General features: G+C 37.4%; 1 protein-coding gene across 1 annotated transcript in view; it reads left to right on the forward strand.

The window, feature by feature from the left end:
* CDH11 (cadherin 11, type 2, OB-cadherin (osteoblast)) overlaps window positions 1-12,368 on the forward strand; it is an 83,434-nt gene that overhangs the window by 54,969 nt on the left and 16,097 nt on the right. Inside the window, exons 3-6 of the mRNA XM_010585158.1 lie at window positions 6,678-7,073; window positions 8,349-8,643; window positions 9,428-9,547; window positions 10,032-10,199. Of these exons, the coding sequence (XP_010583460.1) occupies window positions 6,846-7,073; window positions 8,349-8,643; window positions 9,428-9,547; window positions 10,032-10,199 (811 nt within the window). The 5' untranslated portion in view covers window positions 6,678-6,845. The remainder of the gene's footprint in view (window positions 1-6,677; window positions 7,074-8,348; window positions 8,644-9,427; window positions 9,548-10,031; window positions 10,200-12,368) is intronic.

The following is a 12,368-nucleotide window of genomic DNA, read 5'->3' on the forward strand; positions in this document are numbered from 1 at the left end:
AGAAGACGTTCATCTGAGGAAGGAAAAATTCATCTCCTAATGGGATGATTTCCTAACTAGAAAGACATGCATAAAGCCCTTAACTGCTGGGGGGCAGCTGAAAGTTAAAAAAAGCTGATATTGTCTCATCCTCCAGTTCAGCTCGTTCCATTTAAAGTAGACCTTGCAAATGATGATACACCAATGTTGCACCTTCCTCAGTTCTGCATATCATATAGGCAGCTCTATCAAGGAAAATTCAGGCATGCTCTAGTTCCAGTGGAAAAATGCAATAATCCTAATTCTGGTCTTGTCCACATTTAGGGTACCTAGAATCTCTCAGAAAGTTTGGCATTTTTCAGGACTAAAAGATTTATTTTTTAAGAACTGGCTTTGCTATATGTGTCATGCAAACTAGATATGCTGAACAGCAGATCTTGATGCGTTGCATAACATTATTTCACGTAAATAAAATCAGATGCCTTATTTTCCACAAGTATGTTGTACAGTGAGTCTAAGCTAAAAACTATTGAAAGATTGGTCTGATAATGCAGAACAGTTTAAAACCAAAAAGTAGTTGAGAGTATTAAGTTAAATGTGGAAGGTACTGATTCCTTGGTATTTTATCTTGCTTCATAAACAAAAGGGACCAGGCTATTTGTTTACTTTTATGTACCGTTATCTTGAAATGAGTCAAGGAAAAGAACAAAATTTTGTTAAACAGGAAAAAATTAAATTAAAACAAAATGTTAGGTTATCGGGATGTGTGAAACGTACAGGTTAGGGCTGAACAGCTTTCTGCAGCAAGAACTATATTTTCATATTAATTTATATAAATTTCTTCAAAACACTTAGGCATCAGGTATTTGAATACAACAGTCTAGAAGAGGATAAAAATACATGCCAGACTGAACTCCTGCATTCACACTGCTATGCCTACATTCACCAGTGCACACGAGTAGCAAAACAGTTGTGCACAGAACTTTTCCACATTCCTCAATTCATGTATTTTATTAAAAATTCCCAAAGCAGTTAAATTCATGGTATGCCCTAAAGATTAGCCAGTGTGGGCTCAGTGGGACTCGACTGATGATTTGATCTGGAAATTTGATCTGGAAATCTTTTTCCTGCCTTCTTTCCATGTGAACTGCTCATATTTCATGACCCGAAGACAGTATTCAAGGAAGAAAGAGACTCTTAGTTAACCATTTGAGTTACACCATGGAGTATGAGCTTGGAGGCTGCTCACAACAGCCCTATCCCAAAAGCAGAAAAAATGCCCAGGTTCTTGTTAGCTTTGCTCTGCCTGACTACACGGAGGAGAGGCCCCTGCAAAGCTGGGTGCATTGCCTGGCCGCGGCAGGTCCCTCCCTGCCTCCACGGGCAGCGGGGGGCTCAGCCAGCTGTGCCCACTGCTCCGGCCTCATGCCCAAAACTCAGGCACTCTTAACTCCAGAACTAATATGATCCAATATTTATTCTGTCATTAAAAAACTATTCATTTCCTTGTCTGACGATAAAATTATTGTAAAATAAATCATTCCTCTTTTCAGCTAATTCTAATTACAGCTAAAACCTCATTTGGACTGGGAGTTTGCTATATTTACTTGATACTTTCGCAAAACATTTCAGAACATAATCATCCATTATTATATTGCTACACTGTGCTTTTGAGTGCTCTCTGCCAAGTGTATTCCTGAGAACAATTGCTATTTTAATGTAGCATCCAGAAGTTATGGCCTAGACAAATCAGAAAAATTGTTTAGTCTATTATAGTTTGGCATATGGTCATTTAATAGCACACAGGAAGTCAGCATGAATGTTTGGGATTATTTTTGCTGTAAAGAAAAAGAAAGAAATTCAAAATTGGCCAGACTTCACTTCCGCGACTGGTCTTGTCATTAAAATAGTCTTTGCTGGCTCTTTATTTTTGTCTATTAGTCATCTATGAGCACTCATTCAAATTTGTGTGTGAAGTTTTGTAGAGCAGACTAACTTTTTAGATTAGCCCACCAGAGGAGGGATAAGCCCATACCACCACCTCCCTACTGCGCTGTGCCGCACGTCGAGAGTCTGTGCGCGTCGCCGGCTCAGTGCGAGGTGCTCAGGGAGAGCGGAGTTGATGGGCTGTGGAGCAGTCAAGACCCTGGCTCTACTCCATGCCGTAGTCTGTGGGCATGGTTATGTCCTTTTCCAGGTTTATGATAGATGTGTTCTTAATTAGTTGAATAGCATATTTCCATTTAGGAATATTGATGGATTTTCATTCCTAACGGTAGAAAACAGACTTTTCTTATGTTAAAATTGAAACTTATTAGCTTTGCATTTCCAGGACTAAGTAGCAACTACAAGTACAAAACAGACATATTATCTATGTAGCTAGAAGTGCCCTGAAGGCATGTTCTCACAGTTATTTAGGGAGATATTCTATTTCCCTGTAAACATTTTGTGTATACACCTCACCGTGTATGTTCTTTTTCAAAAATGCGGACTAGATATTGGTTTAACATTTCTCAGTCCTGCATACCTCAACTGATCAACTTATGTGGGCAGCATTTGGGAATCTCATTGTGTTCATGTGCCTCTCTGATGGTGATTTGATCATGTGTGGAGGCTGGTTAACTCCAGACCTATTATTCAGTACCAAAATTGCCATCATTTGTTTGTATGCAGTTAAAATATGTTAATGGCATTCTTCCTGTTGAGAAAAAGTCCACCTTCATTCAAACCTGGCATCCACTATATTTAAGGAAGCGGGAAGCAGATTTTTTTACAGAGTTCTTAGGAAAACTTGGGATTTCAAAATTATATGTTGTGCAATTCTAAGCAACAATAAAAAAAATCAGGATGTTGCAGTTTGGTTAACTGCCCACTGACATTTGCTTTGCTGTAGTTGAGGAATAGAATCTATGTGCAGAAATCACAATAATGTTAAGGATATCTCCAAGATTGTGATTTTTTTAAAAAAAGGCTGGAAATGTTCACAGCAAATGATTCTGACAGTTCACTATCTGTCTAGTGTTGCGCAGTGCCTGAATGAAAGTGCTGCACACAGAGAATTTGCAGGCACTCACCAGAGCAGCAGTCCAGTCAGCTGCAGCAATGGCCATCCTCAGATCTGTATTCCATGCTTACAGGATTATGAGGTATTTTTCCACAAGAGAAAAGGAATTGCTTTATAAATTGTTTAGCTGTTTTTCCTACTTCTTCTGCTTGAAGAAGTAGGAAACCGTAAGCTTTCAGCAGCTAAGTTGACATTAAAATGTGTGAAAGGTTTTAAGTAGCTTGCTTTGGAAAAGAAAGAAAGAAAAAAAAAGACTTGTTAATAATACTGCTTTGTTTTTTTAATGAAGTTTATTTTACCTTTAACGTAAGAGCATCTTCTGTATCTTGCCTTTTAGGAAGGAAGTAGTTTATAAATAAAAAGCCAAACTGTAGCTGTTTTGAATTTAAATAATTTCATAGACGTCAGTGGAACCCTGTTGATTTATTCTATTAGTTTTTCTTATGCCGATAGGAGTCAGAGAGCTTACCGCTCTGGCAACCACTATGTAACTGAACAGAGAGTACGAACTTCAGGAAGGGAGAAGGCAAGAGGGGCACGAGGAGGCCAGGGAGACCTTATTGCCTGCAGCTCTAGCTTTAATTGCAGCCTATCTAGCAGTAGGTCACTTACTAAAGAGCCAAGTTGGTATTACTAGCATGGAGTCACATTATAACTCAAACCAGAAGCAATTACCATAAACAGCCTTCGTGATTTTATTTTTTTAGCCGAAGTAGCGGATGAGAGATAATAGTTTTATCTTGAAGATGTGTAGCCTTATTGCTTTCTCTCTATACATGTATATGCAGAGGATAAAACAAAAGGTAGCAAAATTTGCTTTAAATCTTGATCAGTAAATTAAGCATGGATGTGTGATTAATATTTTGTTTCCAGCTCTTCACACTTGAGTAGCTGATAATAAGCAGTGTATGTATCAGCTTGGCTCTTCCATTATTGTTAAGCATCTTCATAAAGTGTTTACTGATTTACATAACAGTATTGAGAAGTTTGGGAATAATGGTCATATTTGTTTACTTATTTTTGTTGTTGAGATCATTATGTGATGTTAATGAAGAATAATTATCAGTGAGTTTAATTTTCAAACGCATCCAAAATCTATTAATGTAAACAGTTTACTTGCATTTTTTTTCACAGCAGATTTAAAAATGCACAGCTGTCTAGGCGTACCTTCCTATTTCATTTCTATTTGGAGCATGTAGGCCCCATTTACCAGTCCAAGAGCCTGAGCACCTCTAACTGCTGCACATGAGTAACATGCTATAGATTCCTATAGCAAATGTACTTGTCCAGCGTAATTAGTTATACTGGGCATGGCACTGAAGACTATTTGGCTCAAAGGACACTCCATAGCAAACTATACCTGAAACAGCAGTATCATTGATTAACTGAATGCAATTATGAAGCAGGCAGAACTAGCTTTAATATGTAGAATTTGGTTACATCAATAAATTTCTGTAGACAAAGCAGCCAAAAGAGGTAACCTCAGAGGCTACTTGCTGTGGGGTGAAATTTACACCTGCCATAAAGATGTAAATCCACAGGTGTTTACTAAACAGGACAGAATAACTCATTTTACATCTGCGGGATGAGTAGGGAATTTGAAATTGAATTGTATTTAAAAAGGCTTGCTATGGTTTAATAAAGTTAAATGATAGTGAAGTTTGGCAAGTAAATACTGCGTACTAGGGGCTTCAGTTTTCTTTTTTTTCTCTGCAAAACTGGGGGGGGGAAAAAGTATCCTTTCTTTTTAGAATTAACTATTATCATAGAAAGCCACTATAATAACTAGTGTTGAAAGGCCTTTCATATTTAAGCCACTTCCAAAATAGGTTAAATCTCAGTTTTCAGGTCCTTTAAGCCCTACCTTATTTTTACCCCTCAACAAAATGGGGATATGAAATAAGCTTTAAAACCACAGACCTAAAGCTCCACATTTCACACACATATATTGTGTCAGAATAAAAGCATTTTTCTGACCAAAATAATAAAGATTGTTTTCTTTTTCATGTCTGCCATGCTGGTATGAGTCATCTGTGATGTGACATCCTATAACAATAGTAAAAAATTGAATGGATAAACCAAATGTTGTACTTAATACATATGCTCAGGGAAGCCAGATTGCATTTGCATTTATATGTATGACTAATTCATTATGCTGGAGCCATTGTGGTGGTGTAATTGAGGTGATTTCAGTTTTCAATAAAATAAAAATAAAAACTAATCTTTTTTTTTTGAGGAAATAAACCCAAATATTTCATTCCTTATTTATGAATTACTTATTTACTAACCCTTGTCTGTCAACATTGGGTGTGTATTTGTATGTAACTGTGCAAACGGACGTGGATGGGAGGACATGACTGCTTAGGATTTGAGAAAGACATCCCAAGATGAGTGGGTTTAGTACTAGTCAGATGTTTACCTGTTGCTGCAGTTATAGAATGTGATGTAGGTTCAAGCTTTTCCCTATATTCACATTTTCTCTGCTACAAATGCTGTGTGTAAGATCTCCTTATTTCTCATAAAAAAATTACTCTTTTAAAGAAGATGGTACCATATATTTATATATATGCCTGTATGAATATAGCATTGAGTGTTTTATTAGTATCTTGCAGAAGAGTAAAGTGAATTACACTGGAAGCTGAAACAAACATCGTAGGGACCTTGTAAAAATTGGTTTTTCTGTAAAGATTCAAGGAGAATATACTGGAAACCCCAGGGATAAGTCACAAGTGGCCCATATGATAGATTGTTAGCTGCTGGAAGTATAGACCTTAGTTCAGGTTTCACTATGTTCTATAATTTCTTCTTCAAATATTAATTCTGACTTAGTGTTTTAAGAATTATTAGAAAGTAAGAAATCAATATAATTCTGGTAATTTAAATCACAGGGAAAGTAGGAATAAATAGCCCAATCAATTGTTATATTATCAAAAGTATCTGAATATCTTTTTATTGGTTTGTGGCATTTATCGTCACCAGCACAAAGACAGCAGAATTGGCAATCATTGCTGCTTCTCCGCTTTGATGACTTGATCCTCAGAGGGTGGTAGAAGGGCTACTTCAAGGGTCTAAATCCAAAATGTAGGTCCTCGAAGTTCTGTCAGCCACTGCTCCTGCCCAGAAAAACATAGGTAGTTATTTTCAGCACGAAAATCTGTTGGTCATGAAAAGGCCTTTTTTCCAGGCATGTGTAGAAATGTTCCGTTCTTGATAAGCAAGTATCTTGGTATCTATCTTCTAGCTAAACCTATGGCTTAACGGCTTATATCTAAGGCTTATATCTAAGCTCCAAAGAGGGCTTAGATATAAATTAGGTATTTCTAGAGTTACCTTGCATCTTGGGCTAAATCCATTTGGAAGGATCATGAGAGAATATGAGTCTCTATCTTTCCACTTCCAAATGAGTGCCCTAACCAGCAAGTCAGGAGACATAAATTATAAGGCGGCAGTTGCATGTAACAAAACACCAAATATGCTCATTACTCAGTATTTCAGAGTTATTAATATATTTTAATCTTATTCTTACCTTGAAATTTCCCAAGGTGGTCCTAGTTTGATTTTGCTTAATGAAAAAATTATTACACCTCAAAGATGTAAAAGAACTGACAATCTTCTCCTTTTTACTTTCTTTCAGGAATTAAATTGGGAAGCTGCAGAGCATTAAAGTGATGTGTTTAATGTGTGGTGGCATCCTATGTGCAGAACGTTTTATTTGAAACTTTTCAGTAGCCCCAAACTTTTTGACTTCCAAGGTGGAAGGGGTAGATTCTTGGATACTCCTGTGCCTACAAAATAACCAAAAATGAAGGAGGACAATTGTTTACATGCCGCTCTTATCTGCCTGGGCATGCTATATTACAGCCATGCCATAACTGCAGAAAAACTGAACCACACAAGGCCATCACTTCATGGTCACCATGAAAAAGGAAAAGAAGGACAAGTTCTGCATCGTTCAAAAAGAGGCTGGGTGTGGAATCAGTTCTTTGTTATAGAAGAGTATACAGGACCAGATCCTGTACTAGTAGGAAGGGTAAGAAAGAATTTCTTTTTCGTTCATTGATTAATATTATTAATTTATATTATATTTATATTTTGGGAGTTGCTTTTTTTCTTGCCATTGCTTTTCTGTTGTATTAGCTGCTTCTTCAGCAGCTGCTTACTAACCTAAATTAATCGGTTTATTGTAGCTCAGTTAAGGTGCTAAGCAAAGTACTACCTAAGTGAATACAAATTTTTCCATTGACCTCAGCAGCCTTTGCATGAAGGTATACAAGCTGTTATTTAACACAACAGCAAGAACCACAGCAACCACCTGAGCAACAATATGTCTCAAGAATATCTGGTATCATTCCCGGGTCTTTAAAAATAGTAATTAAAAATGTATTGTCTAACCTAGCAGCTCAGTAAAAGTGTGCTGCTCAATAGGTATTTCTTCCTCCTTTCATTTTCAAGTTATCAGTAAAATTAAATATATGACGGTTATGTCTAGAGGGAGATACATATCTACGTGCACATGTGTACGTACACACATCCTGGACTAATTTTTTATTCTATTACTGTCTAACACTAACAGAATATAAATACATAAATAAAACACTATATTTGCCAGTTTATAAATGGTCAGCAGAACTGCGTTGACTTAACCCCAGCACAAAACGAGCAGAGAACGGGATCAATGACAGCAAATACCTTTCGGGGTATTCCGGTTTAAAAGATGGTTAGTATTGTGCAATTTGTAGATGTCAATATAAAATCAATGAATCTGTAACTTGGCTCAATGTTTCCCTCATCCATCAAACCAAGGTGTGCATTGGTTGTGAAAGTAAGAATGTTTAGTAAGCAGTTGTTACTTCTTTTATATTAAAGATGTTGTAATTAAAAACTAGTTGGCAGTCACTGATTGGCTCATTCATTACTTCCCATTTGTCACTTAACATGCAACCTAGTAGAATATGGTTAGTAAAAAGTGTGGAAAATCTTTGTGAAAATGATTCTTCCTTCCAACTTCATTTGAATGAAGAACCTGTTATAACTGTCTTCTCATGTATTCTCTTCCTTAAATCTTTAAGCTTGGGTCTCAGTAGCACCCTACGTGTGGTAGCATGCAAGTCTGTGCAGGCAGCTTCTCTGAATGCAGAGCAGATGTGTTCACAGCATGTGCCCTAGTATGGATTATTGCCTGATGTAAGACAAGATTTTTGAAAACTGTGAAATGATAGTAATTTCATGCATTTTTTTTGTTTCATAAACATGTACGTGAACTGTATACCATCTTGTTAAGGTATGTCTGTTTCTTGTTTTGTAGCTTCATTCAGATATTGATTCTGGAGATGGAAACATTAAATACATTCTCTCAGGTGAAGGAGCAGGAATCATTTTTGTTATAGATGACAAATCAGGGAACATCCATGCAACAAAGACACTGGACCGGGAGGAGAGAGCTCAGTACACTCTCACGGCACAAGCTGTAGACAGGAACACTAACAGACCTTTGGAACCACCTTCTGAATTCATTGTTAAAGTTCAAGATATAAATGACAACCCGCCCGAGTTTCTTCATGAAAACTACCATGCCAATGTGCCAGAGAGATCAAATGTAGGTAAGTACTCATAAATGCACTTCAGTTCCTGGCCTTATGGAAGATGTTGCATTGTCAGTAGGTCTTGGCTTTATTTAATTCTTATCGTCTAGAATTTGGGGAAGTAAAATTTACTTCCTGCTCAGCCAGTGACTCAGTCAATTTATCTAATTTGCAGACCAACTCAAACCCCGCACAGTTACTGACTGTCACGGTTGAAGTGTCTCTAGATGGTTCCTAGAACAGGCCTATTTCCTCCTAGGAAGGAACGTGAGGGTCCCCTGGAATTTATGGAGTGTGAATCCTCTGGGGTAAACATCAAGATCATTCCTTTGGCAGAGCTGGGTAATAAAACTAAGGAGTTACTGCCACGCTATCTATTCCGTTTTCATCTCCTGTTTGAGCTTGTGTCTATCTCAGAGATTTCTTACAGGAATGGTTTCTCTGAAACTTACTAAGGAAAATGTAAAAAGAAAACTCTATTGTTTAGCTGTCTAACAACAAAAGCAATATAACGCTTAAACTACTGAGGAAAAAAACATAATGGTACAGAGTGACTGCTGACTTTTATATCTTCACTGCTTAGAACATTAATCCACATCACAGCTGGTGATAAATCTTTTTGGATCGTATGAGTCTATTTTGTCGTATATAAATTGCCATGTAATTTTTTTTCATTTACCAGACTTGGAAATAAAAAAGTTAAGAAATAGTTATGCTGTATGACTGAAAGCATCTCTGCAAGGTTCTTACAGACGCGTTTGCTTCTGACTGTATTCCTTCTGTGTTTGCTTCCCATTTTTAGGTACATCAGTTATTCAGGTAACAGCTTCAGATGCTGATGATCCTACCTATGGGAACAGTGCCAAATTGGTTTACAGTATTCTTGAAGGTCAGCCGTACTTCTCGGTGGAAGCTCAAACAGGTATCATTGAGCAGTTTATTTCAGTAGGACCTCATAAACTGGAATACATTAAAATGAAGAAATAATTATATTGACTGAAGCAGTACAGTTGCGTATATCTACTGATGTGTTTGAGCAAAGCTTCCTTCATTCTCTCTTGATTCTAGCTAAGCTCTTTTGCAGGTTCATCCCCTGGCATTTGGTAGAGCTTCTGGGTACGCTACACTAGAAAGATGATACTATTTCTTTTGTGGTATGATATGGTATGATAGAAATGGCAGTTTCTCTGCTGAACTGTAATTCTCCAGGGTTGTTCTATGTTCAGCTGTGTTGAATATTTGGGCTACTTTCCTTGCATAGCATGATGCACAGTGTAGGGAAAACAATCTGCACCATCACTGCAAATATTGCTGTATTTTAATGCCAGCTAAAAATGTAGTATCCAATCTTTTGTGATGTGAACCTGTGAAAATTTGTATGTGCCATATTTTCTTTTTATTTATAGGAATTATCCGAACTGCCCTTCCGAATATGGACAGAGAAGCTAAAGAAGAGTATCACGTTGTAATACAGGCAAAAGATATGGGAGGACACATGGGAGGCCTCTCAGGGACAACCAAAGTGACAATTACACTTACAGATGTCAATGACAACCCACCAAAGTTCCCACAGAGTAAGTAACAACAAAATCCTTACTCACATTTACTACTAGTACCAGTATTTGTATAGTATCAGACTTATTCAAAACTTCAAAAAGCAGTAATTGATGGATTATCACAGCACACATGAATAGATAAATATCACTTGCACATTTTTGCTAGTAACATTGTCGTTGTTTAACCCCAGCCAGCAAGTAAACACCATGCACCCAGTGGGATGGGGGAGAGAATTGGGGGAAAAAAAAAAAGTAAAACTCACGGGTTGAGATAAGAACAGTTTAATAGAATACAAAGGAAGAAAATGATAATGATAATAACAACAATAATAAAATGCAATAATAGTAATAATAATAACAGCAATAATAATAATAACAATAATAATAATAATAAAGGATTGAAATATACAAAACAAGTGATGCACAATGCAATTGCTCACCACTCACTGACCGATGCCCAGTTAGTTCCTGAGCAGCAATCTGCCCCCCCCCAGGCCAAGTCCCCCCAGTTTATATACTGGGCATGATGTCACATGGTATAGAATATCCCTTTGGCCACTTTGGGTCAGCTGCCCTGGCTGTGTCCCCTCCTAACTTCTTGTGCCCCTCCAGCCTTCTTGCTGGCTGGGCATGAGAAGCTGGAAAATCCTTGACATAGTATAAACACTACTTAGCAACAGCTGAAAACACCAGTGTGTTATCAACATTCTTCTCATACTAAATCCAAAACATAGCACTATACCAGCTACTAGAAGGAAAATTAACTCTATCCCAGCCAAAACCAGGACAAACATATAGAGCTTTAGTATCTGAATTATTTGCTTTGTGTTGCAGTGAGACCTTTTGAGGTCAAGATTAGATTACAAAGATTCCTAACCTTACACTTCATTTTTTAAACTACTGGACCATGTTATATTAGAAATATACCTATGATATGATCAGGGAGACATAGCCTGTCTTCTCTGTTAACGGAGAAAGAAGCCCCATTTCTTGAGGACTGTCTTGTGTGTTAAACCAAGTCTGTCAAAAATACCAGAAAATATACCTGCCCTGCAGCAGTGCTGGGATAAGCTGGTTTACCTCCTTTCCCATTTTCATAGTTATAGTGTGGATGTAAAAGACACTTTAAAAAAGCAAGTGGTGTTTACTACTCTGCTCAGACCACAAGAACTTTAAGAAATCATTGCAGCATGGAGATAGGAGGAGGTTAAAACAAAAATCCCTGCATGTATTGTGTAGGAACAGATTGTTCTGTGTTGGGAGAGTTGCAGTATGCAGTAGGCACATAACGTGTATGCAGCAGAAAGCTCTCCAGGTAGATTTACAGTGTTTGAAAGAAGTCTCCAAGTGGCCTCATGTCATGCCTTTCAGTACTCCATGTTCATAGCTATTTGCAAGCATAGTTAAGATAGTCATTTTCAATAAACAAACCCACTTTGTTTTTTGATGAAGATGGACAATGGAAAGGAGATCTACTTTATGTTCTTACAGCTGTATATCTCAGACTTGAAGTGTCTTGCTATTCTTGGCCCTTGATGAAAGTGTTGCACAATCTGTTAACAGCTCCTGATTATGCCCTTGCAGGTCTTTGACAGACCTTCAAGTGAATGAGCATCATTTTTTATTTCACATAGCCTTTCATTTTAAGGGTTGGTGCCTGATCCTTTACTTCTGTAAACACTCTCTGTGAATGGCGAATGTCCATAAGGATAAAAGTTAAGACTGGATACTCCTCAAGATTATATTTACCATGGCAATACAGACTAAATTTAGTACAATTACATTTTTAAATTGACAGTTGAAGGGTATTGCTGGTGGTCAAATAAAGTCATTTTTTTATACCTGTGCTATTTATTTTTCAGATATAAAATTAATCAGGGCTGACACTAACAGATTCAGTCTTCACAGTTGGGTGGAAGTACATTAATGGACCCACACATCTGTTCTGCATCTCATCTCTGCATGGGTTTGGTTTTTTTTTTGGAGTGCAGTATACACACCATCCCAGCCCACCCTGTTTCTCCTCTGAGTGACCGTTATGACACTGATATGTCCTAGACATGACCGTCTCTCTAACAGCTCTTCCAATGTTGCAGCTTCCTGCACCCTCATGCAAGAGCTTAAATTACATAGCCAGTCCCTAAATGTAAAAATCTATGTCAGCCTTTTCTACCATTCTAATAGGAA

This window comes from Haliaeetus leucocephalus, unplaced genomic scaffold (assembly GCF_000737465.1).
Source record: "Haliaeetus leucocephalus isolate CR32 unplaced genomic scaffold, Haliaeetus_leucocephalus-4.0 Scaffold92, whole genome shotgun sequence".
In the NCBI taxonomy this organism is placed as follows: domain Eukaryota; kingdom Metazoa; phylum Chordata; class Aves; order Accipitriformes; family Accipitridae; genus Haliaeetus; species Haliaeetus leucocephalus.